Source organism: Lutra lutra, chromosome 10 (assembly GCF_902655055.1).
Source record: "Lutra lutra chromosome 10, mLutLut1.2, whole genome shotgun sequence".
Lineage (NCBI taxonomy): Eukaryota > Metazoa > Chordata > Mammalia > Carnivora > Mustelidae > Lutra > Lutra lutra.
Genome location: NC_062287.1, coordinates 3,418,509 through 3,434,279, shown reverse-complemented (window position 1 = coordinate 3,434,279; position 15,771 = coordinate 3,418,509). Strand labels below are relative to the sequence as shown.

Genomic DNA, 15,771 nt, shown 5'->3' with positions numbered 1-15,771 from the left:
ATTAAAAAAAGAACTACCCTATGATTCTGCAATTGCACTACTGGTATTTACCCCAAAGATACAGATGTAGTGAAAAGAAGGGCCATCTGTACCCCAATGTTCATAGCAGCAATGACCACAACAGCCAAACTGTGGAAAGAGCCAAAATGCCTTTCAACAGACGAATGGATAAAGAAGATGTGGTCGATATATATTATGCCTCCATGAGAAAGGATGAATACCCAACTTTTGTATCAACATGGATGGGTCTGGAGGAGATTATGCTGAATGAAGTCAAAGAGAGTGAGTCAAATATCATATGGTTTCACTTATTTGTGCAGCATAAGGAATAACACGGAGGACATTGGGAGATGGAGAGGAGAAGTGAGTTGGGGGAAATCGGAGGGGGAGACAAACCATGAGAGATTGTAGGCTCTGAGAAACAAACTGAGGGTTTTGGAGGGGAGCAGAGTGGGGGATTGGCTGAGCCAGGTGGTGGGTATTAAGGAAGGCATAGCTTGCATGGAGCACTGGGTGTGGTGCATAAACAATGAATTTTGGAACACTGAAAAAAGTTAAGTTAAAAAAAAAGTGGGCAGAGGACCCAAACAGACACTTTTCCAAAGAAGACACAGGGATGGCCAACAGTCACATGAAAAGATGTTCATCATCAGCATCAGGGAAACGCAAATCAAAAGCACAACAGGATATCACCTCATACCTGTCAGAATGGCTAAAATAAAAAAGACAAGAATTATCAAGCATTAAAAAGGATGTTGGAGAAAGAGGAACCCTCATGAACTATTGGTGGGAATATCATTTGTTACAGTCACTGTGGAAAGCAGTATGGAGGTTCCTCAAAAAATTAAAGGTGGAAATACCTTATGATCCAAAAATTCCACTACTAGGTATTTACCCAAAGGAAACAAAACCACTAATTTGAAAAGATATATGCACCCCTATGTGTACTGTAGCATTATTTACAAAAGCCAAGATATGGAAGCAATTTGCAATAACAAGGATGGACCAAGAGGGTATTATGCTAAGTGGAATAAGTCAGAGAAAGACAGATACCATATAGTTTCACTTATATGTGGAATCTAAAAAACAAATGAATAAGTAAACGAAAAGCAGAATCAGACCCATAAATACAGAGAATAAACTGATGGTTACCAGAAGTGAGGGCAGTGGGAGAATGGGTAAAATGAGGGAGGAGGAGTGGGAGATACAGGATTCCAGTCTTGGACTGAGTAAGTCACAGGATAAAAGGCACAGCAGAGAGAATATAGTCAAGGCTATTGTAATAGTGCTGCATGCTGACGGATGGTAGCTACACTCGAGGTGAGCACAGCCTAAGGTACAGAAATGTTGAACCACTATGTTTCCACAAACTAATGTAACATTGTGTGTCACCTGTACTCAAAAAAATAAAAAACTTTCATCAGCTTTTTATAAGACAAAACCAAGAGTAGCTATGAAAGTATTAATCTATTGCTCTGTATAAGTTTGGTATAACAGCTTTAAAAATGTTCAGGGGCACCTGTGGCTTAGTTGGTGGAGGGTCTGATGCTTGATTTTGGCTCAGGTCAGGATCTCAGGGTCGTGGGACCGAGCCCAGCATCGGGCTCTAGGCTTGGTGCAGATTCTGCATGAGATTCTCTCTTCCCCACCCTCTCTCTGCCCCTCCTGCTGCTCATGCAGCACTCTAAAAAAAAAAAATAAATATCCTTAAAAAGTATTCAGAGGAAAGTAGACTTTATTTACTTAAAGTCACTTTATTTTGTAAGAAAGATAATTTTTCTTTCTCGTTATTTTCTTCAGTTCTCATGTGTTGATACTACTTACTTGTCTTCTCTTATACCTCACAGGACGATGGAGAAATTAGAACCCTGATGGAAATCTTCACACAAAGAGAGAATGGTTGCAGGTAAATGTATGTAATCACAGTGTTTACCAAGTTTTGGAAATGTAGGACTACAGTGGGGACTGATATTCGTGAAGGGTGTTACAGTGGAATCTAGATGCTTTTAACAGGCCAGCTCACAGTTTCCAGAGCTCACCCACTGTCTCCAACATATATAATAAAAAAAATTATAGATGATGTATAAAAATCCCATATAAGAATGATTCTACGTAAAAAATTTTGAAGGGTTTGGGAAGAACACAACAGTTTAACATTTAATCAATAGAAAGTACCCATAAGTGAACACATGCTATAAAGAGCAAGATTTTGGATATTCTTGCCAAAGAGTGTACTCCATTTGATTTGAGGATAATGGATAAGTTGGCTGGAATCAGTGAAAACACTGAATTGCATCCTGAGGAACGAACAGTACAGAAAAGAGAGGATTTGGCTAAAGATAAAATTAAAATAGAAGCAGCTGATATAAATGTCCTTTAAAATGATATAGCTTATCAAGAAATCACTACGTCCAAATTGGAAGCTTAGAATAATGATTAGAAGAGGGAAAAGGGTCCTACAGCACACAGTTGGCTGACCATCTTTCTCACAGACTTTCAGCTAAAATGCTATTCGTTGTTTGCTGAACACCTTACAACTAAGGTCCTCTAACTTACTTGGAATTACATGAGACACCAAAAGATATGCACATGGTTTGCATTAGGCAACAGCAGTAAAGCCTGTGCTTCTACTATTAAGGATAGTAGGCAAGTTGAGTATAAAAACAGAATAAACATTGGTGTTCTAGAACCATGTTAGTTTTCTTTTTTTCCGTATTTTTCTAATGACAATGCAGGTCTCCCACAATCTTCCCAAATGATTCCTCTCCCTGCTGACTCTGTGCCCCTCCTAGAATCAGCTGTCTCCAGAGTGATCTTCCTACGTTCAGTTTTTAAAACTCACAAGTAGCTTCCCATCATCCTTAGAATACAGCACAAACTCTCCTGAGTCTTATTTAACTTGGCCCCAGTTAAATACACTCTTCAAACACCCCCGAACACCCACTTCCTCACACACAGCAGCTCCAGTTCCTTTCTTGACAAAGTTCCACCAGTTCTGGAACACGTCAGATTTTCCTGCTACTTTTTCAGGGGGAGCGGAGGCCTGCCTTCTCTGGCCATCCTTCCAAGACCACTCCAGCTACCCTCCATGTGCTGGGATAACAGCTTGTGCTTCTCCACTCAGTGCATGAGCCTTATCATTGAATAATAATGACGTCCCCAGGGTGCCTGGGTGGCTTAGTTGGTTGAGCAACTGCCTTCAGCTCAGGTCATAGTCCCAGAGTCCTGGGATCGAGTCCCACAACCTCCCAGCTCCATGGGGAGTCTGCTTCTCCCTCTGACCTCCCCTCTCGTGTTCTCTCTCTCTCTCTCTCTCAAAATAAATAAATAAAAATCTTTAATAATGACATCCCTAGACCTGGAGTTCTTAACGATTTTGGTGCCATGAATGTGTGTAATATTCTGGTGTAATATTCTGTAGCTCTGTTCTTAAAACACTGTTTTCAAATGCATAAACTATCTAGGATAACAAAATAAAACACTTATATTGAAATGTAACTTCAAAGTACTAAAAACTAAATTGATACCATAATATACTTACTTCTTTATTAACACAGAAGCAATAAAACCTAGCGGTATGTCAATAGCAAACAACTTAAAAATCATGACAAGCCAGGGGTGCCTGGGTGGCTCAGTCAGTTAAGCATCTGTCTTTGGCTCAGGTCATGATCTCAGGGTCCTGGGATTAAGCCTCATGTTGGGCTCCCCGCCCAATACAAATAAATAAGTAAAATCTTAAAAAAAAAAATCATGACAAGCAAAAACTACATTCTCAGATATTTAAAATACTGAAATAGAATATGAAATTATCTGTGATTTTTAATGGTGACAAAGTCACAGGTACTGTTAATACCTATATGGTTTGTGGCCTATGTTTATAATTAAATTGAATGCTGAATTTCACTTACAGGTTAGGGAAAATAAACATCATATTTTTTTTTCTCCACAAAAGTTTGTAATACCCTCTCCACCATCCTAGGTTGAAACCCCTGTGCTAGTATGCCAACTCCATGAGGACAGGCAGCAGATCTGCCTCGTGGACCACTGAACCCCATTTTATACTCTATCATCATATAACCGTAACTGTATACATAAGACCTGCTGTTGTAGCTGCTGAAGACAGAGCTGCGAACAGGACAAGAGCCCTGTGTCATGGAGCATTCATTCTGGTGGGAGAGGAAAGTACTGCCCAGTACATCACAGACACCCATACTATTTGTGAAACTGAATGTTCGTACTCTGCCTTGACCTCTTCTAAGATAAGTTATATCTCCAAACATCTGCTGTAACAGTTTATAAGCAGGTGTTGAAGTTCTGAATTAATTGGCTGACAATAAAGAGATCATTTAAAAAATTGAGAGAGATTGTTATTACCCTTTAGAATATACATTTTCTGAACTGCCTGCTACATTTAGGGCTCCCTGATTTGCTGAATTATCATTCCTCTATCTCTGTGTCCTAGCTCATGAAATTCTCCCCTCCGTGATCCTTGTGTTCCTGCTGCTCCAGGTTAACTACTAACACTTGAAGACTGGGACATCACTTACTCTGGGAATGTTTCTCTCCACTTCTTCCCATGGAGCTTCACCGCAGCTGGGTAGGAATCCTTTTTTGTGTTCAAAGAGCACTTTAGGCATCTCTCTCTCTTTGGAGAGCTGATAGACAGAAGTGAAATTATCTGCCTGTGTATTCATAGCCTCATTTTCATTCCCCTAAATGATGTGACCTTCTGTCTCTGCCAGAGCTACAAAGCCTTCAGCAGAGCAGACACACTCCTCTCCTCACTGAAGCAGAGTTTCCAAATTCCCAATGGGAAGGGAAACCTTATAGGAGGCTTTCAGATCTGGAAGCATCCATTCTGACTTTGTTAAGAATGTATAAAGGTCAATTTCAAGAGAGGTAGCAGAGTGTCTGTCTGCATCATCGAGTTCTCAAAACCCTTTCAGAAGGGATGTTACATGCACTTTCTGAGCTCCTTACTGTTGGATTCTAGGGCACTAGCTCCTTGCAGGAGATGGAATCCGCAGGACTGTGTCCAGACATCGGCATTCTGCACTGTTCCTCTTCCTCTCTTTACGCCTGAGGAAGTAGTGGGACAGGGTCTGTGTGGCATCCTTGTTGCTGGCTGTTTATCTTTGAAAGTTAAATAGCACTGGCCTCAGGTATGCACTGGCGAGACTTGCTGGACCTCACTTACCTCTGCCTTTGTCTTAACCTCAGTACCCTAGGGAGTAGGAGCCCACTCTCACTTCTATTTACATCTCCAGGAGTCAGCATGGTGCCCAGCATACGGTAGTTCTCTATAAAAGTTTCCTGAACTGAACTGAAGTGACTTTAATGAGATTATGAGATTTACTAGCCTGCTGGCACAGGATGTGTTTTTTCCGTGAATAATGTATGCTTCTCCTTAAATAAAGGAATAAAGGGAATTTTTGACAATCCGATAGAACTTTGACTCTTTTGATTGAAGTCTCAATAATTTAATTCTGGTGTACACAACAGGGATGATACACAGCCTACATTTTTAGGTCAGACAAACTACAGCTGGTAAACCGGCACAGCCAAACACATGCCTGTGTAGGACTTTCAGTATCAGTTTGTCTGTCTCCTGCTCCAGACGATAAACCACCTGAAGACCATGTCTTACCACATTAAATCATACTTGCTGAACTGAATAGTTTTTTTTTTAAGATTTTATTTATTTATTTGACAGAGATCGTAAGTAGGCAGAGAGGGAAGCAGGCTCCCTGCTGAGCGGAGAGCCCGATGTGGGGCTCGATCCCAGGACCCTGAGATCATGACCTGAGCGGAAGGCAGAGGTTTTAACCCACTGACACCCAAGCACCCCTGAACTGAATAGTTTAGATAAGAATTTCAATTAAAGGGTGCCGGGGTGGCTCAGTGAGTTAAAGCCTCTGCCTTCAGCTCAGGTCATGATCTCAGGGTCCTGGGATAGAGCCCCGGTACTGGGCTCTCCACTCAGCGGGGAGCCTGCTTCCCTCTCTCTCTGCCTGCCTCTCTGCCTACTTGTGATCTCTGTCTGTCAAATAAATAAATAAAATCTTAAAAAAAAAAAGAATTTCAATTAAAAATTAAAATGAAATAGATCCCAGAAAAATAGTAGGTATAGTCATTAAGTGTCTGTCCTCCCTCTTATTGATAATTTTTGGAAAATCTAAAAAAATGCCTTCGGGTATGCTAAAAGTATGCCTTACTAATTTTAAATACTTAACATCATCAAAATATAGATAATGAATGTATAATTATATTGGGGTGACTGAATATGTATTAAAGTTATGATTAAGTGCTGTGTTAAGTTTCCCATATTGAAAAGGACCTAATTTATTCTTGATAAGAAATCTCTAAAAGTGTTATGATATAAAAGTCTAAAAATTTTGCTTGTAAAGTGTGAGGGTTTTCGCTGTTAATCTAAAAATATTTTCTTCTCGTAGGAACTCTTCTGAAAAACTTGGGCAAAATAACTTGCATATTTGATTATGGTCATTCTCCTTATAAACTACTTTTTATGTCTGAATATATTTAAAATATTTTTAAAATAATTTAAGTTCTCAATTTTGATGCCAGTTTATTTCTTGATGTGCATTATGTCTACTTATTCATATTCCACAGTCTGCTGTTGACTTTCCTCCTACAGACAAAATAGTTCTATAAAGTTCTTCAGATGAGAAGAACCAAGGATATTTTACTCTTTAGCATCCCTAAAATTGTTTCTAATGTCTTTAACATATGGCATTTACAAATCCTGCTTTCCAAGCACTCAGCTACCTAAGGGGACGTGACAGTGCTGCTTCTCTATCCATTTCAGGCAACACCGGTTGCTTCCATGTGAACCAACTTTCCTACTTGATATACTCCCTGAGAATCTCTTCAGCCTTCTCTACATCTCTAACTGATCACATGGGGATAAATCCTTTTACTAAGCTTTAGTGTTTCAGGACATTGATGACATTGCCCAAATGTAATTCATTCTGGAATTAAATCTCTATGAATATTAATTTCAAATGGATAGCCAACAGAGAGCAAAATTCACACTGCTATAGTATCTTTAGACACTGGATATATCACTGTCCTGTACATTACATGATGAAAGACTCTCTCTAAATGGAGCCAGGTCCATCCTTTTGAACATCTGAAAAGATCCTTGAGTGGTTAATATTACTAGGAGCAAGTCTTTGTGCAGACACATATTCCAAGTAGGTGAGAAGACTGGACAGGTTTAGGGCTTGGTGCTCCAAGGTACATTCAGTGACTGGTGAAGAAAACCCACCACGAAGAATTCAGAAGAAAAATGAGGGTACCCTCCCTTAACGACATGTATATACTGAATCTATCATAATATTTCAACCTTTAAAAAGTGAATCAGAAAAACAATTCCAATGTCTTCTATAGAAACATGTATGAGGTGTATTAAATGCAAAATCACTGTTTTTTTGAGACCAAGTAAAAAAACAGAGTATGCTTGGACCTGTTAGTATTGATACATATAAATACTTAGCACAATTTTTTCTCTTTAACGCTGAGGAAAATACCTTTACTTTGGTAACTGTCTTTGGTTTTTTTAACTAATAATTAATAATTCAACTTTATCATTATTTTTTGTTGGCTCACACCAAATCGCCTCAGATATATCCTATATTAAATGAGTCAATGTAAGGGAGGAGCAAAACAAAACAGAACACGCCTCAGGCAAACTCAGCAAGAAGACCATCTGGGCTGGAAGCTCCCTCGGCACTTTCAGGGTTGGAACAGCGGAGCTCATCATCCACTCGGTTGGAGGACAACACTCACAGAGGCCACTGGATCTGCTGACATGGACCCCAGGGGAGGATACGTACGACAGAACGCTGTCACTATGAAGAGGGTTTTGCCGTGGATGGCCCAGGTTCTTTGGGGGCAGAGAAGCAAGCAACGGATCCAGTCGCATAAGCAGTCAATGGAAGTATACATGATTTCACAGGCAATGACCATAATTTTAACTCGCCTTTTCAGGCCTTGGCTCCTTCCACCACCGTTTTTTTTTTTTTTTAATCTCACAAAACTTTTTTGATACATCAAAGCCTTAAATTTAAGGTATCAGTAGCAACATGATAATTCTCCTGTATCTTGCAAAGCTGGACTAAGGCCTCCATGGACTGTCACACATTTCAATTTATAGCATTCCATCTAATCCTTTTAGTTCCCTGGCTTGAGGCAGAAAGGTGAAAAGTAATGGAAGAATGGTGCACAGGGGCATTAAGGTTATATTATGGATGCTTCATATTTTTTTCTTAATTCTCTGTGCTTGACAGGGTAGTTTAAAAGCTGGCAAGGGAGCCGCAGAAGTAGCATGTCATTTTTTGCAGCACGGGAGAAGATAACTAGGCTCATAGATCACCTGCTACCAGTGTCTGAAGTTGAGGGTGGGTAACACATGTGCCCCTAGTGAGGGGCAGAGTTAAAGACAGTTTCCAGACAAAGTGCAGTAGAAAGACTTGTCTCCGAATGTTGGCACTGGAAAACCAAAGCGTGACACACCCATGTGCATTGGCTTCTATAAAGGTAACAGATGTCTCTCTGACAGGTTAGCTAGAGAAAACGGTTTATATAGCAAAAAGATGTAAAAGGGGAGACAGAATAAAGAAATTTGGAGAAGTACCCAACCAGCCTGTGGTTCTTACCCATGCGGGTGGAAAGAAACAATGGATGATCTTCTCTCAGATTTTAGTAGACAGTTTTGCATTTTGAATAGCTAACCGCATTTCATAGCTGTGTGAGTGTGAGAGAGAAAAGATTCTGCATTTTCCTCCTCACTCGCAGAAGCATAAAGTCCCCTTGTGTGACTCAGACCGCCCCGCTCATCCATCAGTGTCACTGCACTCTGTTTTAAACAGGAGTGCTTCAGAAGCAGCGGCCTATTTTTCAAACTGACATTTAGGACTGTTAACGCCACAATGACTTCACTTAGCAAATTTTTTTGTGCTACTTCTTTTGGTCAGTAAAGTCACTCTAAGCATCAGTGGAATTAAAGACATTCATTTAGAGAATCTGCTTGTGAAAGCTTATATTTCACTTCAACAGGTCAGAATATTAACTTGTATTTTCCTTTTGAGTAATTTCAGGAACAGCATCTGAATTGTTGGCACTGTAATGAGCCAAGTGTAAGACTGGCACTAATTATTTTCCAGGCTAGACACCAAGGTCCAACGAGGTGGAACTGCTTAGGGTCAGAGGGCGCCTCGGGGAAGGGCACTCCAGGTTCGGCTCTGAGGGGATGATGTTGGAAGAAGAAAGCCGAGCAGCAGGACAAACACACTCTGTCTCTGAATTCTCTGATCATTGGCTTACAGATGCCTTTTCCTTGGCATCCAGATGTGCTACACATGGTGCTGTATTCTTCATGTTCTAGGTGAGTTTAGAGAAAAGATACAAAGTCACTGGGGGCTTGAGTAGTTACAGAAAGCTTCCTCAGCAGGCTGGGATCTCACATAAACCTTGTAGCACCAGAATATTCTACCCTTGGTGGCCTTTTACGGGTTCGGTTCACCTGATAGAAGCCCGTTGCTGTTCTTGTAGATCTGTACTTCATCACATCAAAGAAGGAACATCTTAATTTGTCTTGCATGACTTTTATGTCTTTTTGGTCTTGATAAAAGTCGTATTTATAAAGCTACAGAGTTTACATTCTTTGTTAAAAAAAAAAAAGCTTATTTACATTTGGGTTAGATTTTACCCTCAGAATCAGGATAGAACCTATTAAATACTTTCATCTACTTCTATGTGGCTAGAATTGTCTAGCACCCACATTGGATTGTGGACATTTTAGTCCTAAAGCCTAATTCCCTTTGGCTTGACAATTCCACCATTCACCTTTTAATTTTTTTAACATAATATTCATGTCACTGTCTAGTCTTTATATGAATATTATTGTCAGAAGTATAAGAATTTTCTAGGGCTTCAACAGAGTATCCTAATGCCAGGAGCTGATTCCTAGTTTTTAATCCAACCAGTCATACCAATATTGACTAACACTGGAAAGCCTTTCTTTTCCTACCATTTACTGCATGGACATTTGCAGCCTCTCACTGAAGGTAACAGTGATGTAGACCACATTAATTCCATTAATTTTAGAATGATCACAAAGAGTTTTATAAGCTAGTTTAGAAGATTTTAATGTCATTTTAATATAGCACACCAAATTTCTAAAATAATATTTTGGCGATGCAATCATTCCATTTTTTATTGGATATTATTTGACTATCAACGATAGTAGTATTAGTGTTACTGATCAAATATGGACTAACGCCATGTGCCTCTCCTTCTTGGATGTGGGGGGAGAATCTCTTCTTTGAAATGGATGGTAAATCTATTCCTATTCATTAAATAGAAGTAGATTATGGTAAAGACATTATATTTTTAGTGCTAATGCTAATAAAACAGATAATGAAACAAACAAAACCTCCAAGACCAGGGACACTGTCACAGTCATCTTTTTACTCTACAAACACTACCTAAGCAACAGGTGAAAATATTAAACTTACGTGACATCACTGACGCTGCATGACTGTCCTAGTCTTTACCAGCTTTCTGTTCCCAAATTCGTACAACAGCTTGATGTACAGAATTCTTCACCTCTTGTGGACTGGCTTATGTTGTTTACAAAATGTTTTCCTTGTTTAAAATTTCTTGGAACTCTTTGACTACAGGAACAATGTTTCAAATTTCCTGTATCCTTCAGAGGGTCTAATACAGCCGACACAAACAATGAGGCTTTATGTACTTTTAACTGATTGGGGAAAAATAATCACCATTGCTCATTTACTATGTCTGCTCAAATTTACATTACAGAGCTTTATGTAAACATTTGCTAATGATTTTGAGTATGAGCTTAAAGAGTCGAATGCCTTTATACTCCTTAAATCACAGAAAAATAGATTTAACAGTTGTGGAATTAAACTGAGGCCAGTATTCAATTAGTTGTCTTTGGCTTGAACTACCTAACAGGTTAGAGTCTGTCTGTGCTTTTGACCAGAACAGGAATGGAAATCACTGTAATGTTTACAGTGTGCACTGAGAAAAAGAATGCTTTTCAGCTATTTTCTGAGAAGCTGAGAGAGTAAGAGAACAATGAATCTATCTGTAAGGGGGTGAGTGTTGACTCTGATTGCTTTCTGTTTACCTCCTCACTGAGAAATTCTCTCTGTGTGTGAAGGAGTCCGTTTCTCTTTTCCGAAAGTCCAAGATGCGCCGTAACAGCATGTTTACAGGCTGATTCTCAGTGAATTGCTAGTGGTTCAATTAAAACCACTGTTTTGTAGATTAAAGATTCTAACAGAGCTTTTCTTGCAGAGTAATAGCAACATTACTTTTAAGCTTACCTTACGAAAAAGCAAACAAACCTCATTTAATAAAAGTCCTTGCCCTTGGGCAAGACTTTTCCCCCCTACTGAATTAGAAGAGAAGACTAGAGTATGCACTGTATCTTATTTACTGTTTCATCCACAGAATGTAGCACACTACATAACACACCCTCAGCATATGACCGTTTCTGCTTAAATGAATGAAGGAATTATCATACTCCATCTAACATTCTGTTTAGTATACTATCCCTTCACTTAAAAAAATCACAGAGGGAGAAGTTAAATAAAGTGTTATAAAGATAAATTTTTTTACCAATCAATAATATATTGATAAGTAAAATCTACTATGCTCAAATGGTTAGATTCTGGAATTTGTTATAATGAATGAACCCAAAAAGGAAAAATTTACTGCCTCACTTCCACCAGAACTTGAGATGATCTACTGTAAAGAAAAGATTCAACTCAATAATGTCATAACAAGGGCAGTGCTGTTTTATAAAACATTGTCGTTAGTAGCTGGTCAATAGCAAATATTTCATTCTAGGCATGAATGCCTGTATACAAGTCAATTGAGACCACTGACAAGAGGTCTACACTACTTCCTTCTGCTTCAGCTACTTGATTTTAGTATTAGATTAAAAAGCAGACAAGAGAAGTTAGCTATCAGACGTTAAATGTGAAAGAAGTAATTTTTTGTTGCTGTTTAAAGATAGGAGCATGGCTTGATTTATACTGCAAGTTTCCTATGGGAAGGACTGTAACTAGAAAAAAATACTGTAAGTGCAAGATACAACCACATACGATGAGGTCATGCTTCAGAAATGTTCAGTGGTGATCACTAGTCACAACTTCCCCAGAAACAATTTACATTCCTTTGGTACTTCATAGCAATAAGTTAAATTAATCTTAATTAAGGTTCTTTCTGTTTATCACTTTTTTCATTCCAACCTTTCTGTAATGTCTTTCTCATTCCCCATTTCATACTGAAAATGAAATGTATTGCCTTTCAAACTGACACCACTGATGCATCTAATTGCAATAATTAATAAATGCGTACTTTATACATGTATGCAAAACACTTTCAATATGTACTAGTAAACCTCACTTTATTTATTCCTTACCCCAAATGAATAGATTTTGAATGTCCTTTTCTCTTATAAAGATTTTATTTATTTGAGAGAGAGAATGAGAGCATGAGCAGGGGGAGGAGGATCAGAGGAAGAGGGAGAAGCAGGCTTCCTTACGAGCAGGGAGCCCAACGGGGCTCTATCCCAGGACCCCGAGATCATGACCTGAGCTGAAGGCAGACACTTAGCTCACTGAGCCACCCAGGTGTCCCAAATTTTGAATTTTCAAAGAAAGAACTTGAAGTTCAGAGAATCTAGATAATTATCTGAGCCACAATACCTTATAGTAAGTATGCAACAACAAGAACACAGGCTTCTGAAGCAGATGGCCTGGTCTGAACTCTGGCGTATGGGTATACTGAGGCATTAAATTAGTGAACTACATAAAGCACTGAAACGATAGATAGCACATTAAGCATGGGCTCCATACAGAAGAGATTTCACTATTATTTCTGCAGAGTCTCCCAAAGCATGGTGTCCAGGATCATCTAGGATGCCTGAGACTACAGATTTCCGCCCCGCCACTGAATCAGCATCCTTACTTGAGAATCACAGCTGCGGTCCTCCCAGTAAGTGACGGGACCTTTTTTTAAAGATAATTGTTTTCCCTGCAAAAGAGGTTATACTTTGTTTTTTTTTTTTTTTAAGATTTTGTTTATCTGACAGACAGAGATCACAAGCAGGCAGAGAGGCACGCAGAGAGAGAGAGGAAGGGAAGCAGGCTCCCCGCGGAGCAGAGACCCCCCCCCGATGTGGGGCTCCATCCCAGGACCCTGGGATCATGACCCGAGCCGAAGGCAGAGGCGTTAACCCACCGAGCCACCCAGGCACCCCTATACTTTGTTTTTTTATAGGTCTTTTTTTATCCCAGAAAAATGACCATGGTTAGACCTTTATGTGCAAGAAATACTTGTAATATTTAAACTTTGCCTAACTTACTAATGGAAAATTGCTACTTTATTGTGGTATAGTGGAAAAGATGATTTGCACAAAAAAGCCTAAGAAACTTCAAGAAGTCTAAGTCAATGCCCGCTACTTACTCAACGGCTCATTCACTGAACACATACTGACTGAGTGGCCACACATGCCTAGCACTGTGCTAATTAACAGGATAACAGAGATAAAGAAGATGTGCCAGACTCGTGCACTCATGTCATTTAAATAGTAAAATGATCATATTCAAGTGGAATTAAAAATTTTATTATCAAAAGTGCATTTTTAATAGCTATTTATCTAGGCTGTTATGTAAATTACAGAAATGTTGTGATGTCTACAGGATAGTCTTCGAAATTAATCCTGATTACAAGGTCACCAAACTGTACTACAATCACCTTGCTAAACCAATACAGAGATAAATTTCTGTGATAACATTACTAATACTAATAATGACAACTCTAACTTAGTGCTTATGATGACTTAGGCACTTGCTCTAAGCACTTGCCATAGATGGACTCAATCTTCTAAAAGAACTCTACGGGGAAGGCAGAAGATCTGACACGTGAGGTCACATAGATACGAGAGGTAAAATCAGTACATAGATCCAGGCAGACTTGTATTCAAGTCCACTATGCTCACATAATTTTGCTGCATTTGAATCAACATTTAAATAAATAATCCATTTCAATGGAGTCTCACATAGTTCAGTAATGTGAAGCTAGCTGCTGGTGCCTGTTCTCAAATTAACTTTGTCTCTTGACCTTATACCTTATTGTTTCAATTATATACAGACTGGTACAATTTTTTACTCTTTTGTACACACACCCACACACACCCACACAACTGGAAGCTATTTCATCTCTTTTTCCAAGGCTTGGAATATTTCGAATAGCACAACTGAGAAAATATTTTAATACTATGGCTGAATAAAAAATATCCAATATAATTTGAAATTTCAACTGTCAGCCAGAAACATATGGATGATAAAGGAAGCTTTGCAGCGTTTCTGATGAGCAGCTGTTGGAGCTGGTTGAATCCTTTCTTAGGATGACCGTTATTGAGTCTTTATACTTCTGCACTGGCCATTATGCTTCCTCTGAAAGGAATTCAGAATTATTCGAATGAATGGAAAGAGATCTATCTGTGTGCAATTGGATAATTCCCAGTGTAACAGCTGTGTGGAGCTAAGACTGAAAGTGACTCTGGAAACAAGAAGATTGTGTGACTTTGTGTTCCCTGAATTTTGGATTTAAACTTTTCCAAGAGTTTGGGAACTGCTTATATTAAATTGTTCGTGTTAGGTAAGATCAAAATGCCTTTTAGTCAACTGCAATGGTGAAGTCAGTGTTAGTCATATATTGTCTTTTCTTCTTTGAGAGTTAAATATTTGGGAAAAGAAGAGAGAGACACTGTAAAAGACAATCCTTGAATTATTCTACTCTTGACACGTTTTCCCAGGGCAGCATTATAAAGGTAAAAGCACAGAGTTTAGTATCAGAAGCTCTTGATTTTAAGCTAATTTATGAGTGCATAAAGAGTGCATAACCTTTATTAAACAGCTATTATGGGCCAGGTACTGAGTACTGATATAACTTTGTGTTTATTATTTCATTCAATCCTCAGCCCAACCTGAGGTTTAAGCAGCCAGTAAGTGTGGAAGCTGGAAACCAAACCTGAGTCAGGGCTGTCTGAACCCAAAGTCCTTAACATTTCCATAGCACACCAGCACTGCCCCTCCCGTCTGTCAGGCTGGTCTTGTGCAGAGGAGAAGTGGGATGTTACTTGGTATGATCTGAGGACACAAAGATCTACCAACAAGCGTGCCTAATCCATACTCTGCCCCTCTCTAATCAATTCAGGCCTCAAGTTAAGGTCGTGATTCTTTCCCAAACTTGAGAAACCATGGACCTGAATGAGTACTTCAGGTCTCCAGGAACCTATGAATCTGAGTATGAGAAGTGCCACCTTAAACACTGACCCCTCTAACTTTGACTATGGTTTGACGTCAGTGTAAGGGAAATCATGCACCACTTGGTTATAAGGGGAAACTCAATAAAACTCAACTAATTTTGTTAGGATTATTGAAACGAAAGCACACATTTTAAAAAGTCTCATAAATTTGATAATTTCTTTGGGAAATGGATATTGTTTCTAAGATACTGTTAATAACAAAATACATATCTTGGCAGGCTGTATATTTACTCTGCATCATGCATTAAAAAGTCAGCACTGATACATTTATGAGATTATTTAGTAAGTATCTACAATTGCCCAGAGGGAACCAAGCACAGGCCAGATAAATTTCTCTGTGGGAAAAAAATCTGAACTTTGCAGGTTGAGGGTAACTGATG

At 39.1% G+C, this 15,771-nt stretch overlaps 1 protein-coding gene across 11 annotated transcripts in view; it reads right to left on the bottom strand.

Annotated features, from left to right (window-relative positions):
- The window catches only part of GRIA4 (glutamate ionotropic receptor AMPA type subunit 4), a 398,776-nt gene that overhangs the window by 197,806 nt on the left and 185,199 nt on the right, over nucleotides 1-15,771 (bottom strand). Inside the window, exon 1 of one of the 11 annotated variants that reach the window (XM_047690824.1) lies at nucleotides 4,548-4,591. The exons of the other annotated variants lie outside the window; for them this stretch is intronic. Within the exon in view, the coding sequence (XP_047546780.1) occupies nucleotides 4,548-4,578 (31 nt within the window). The 5' untranslated portion in view covers nucleotides 4,579-4,591. Of the gene's footprint in view, nucleotides 1-4,547; nucleotides 4,592-15,771 lie in introns of those variants that run through there. 11 annotated transcript variants of the gene reach the window in all.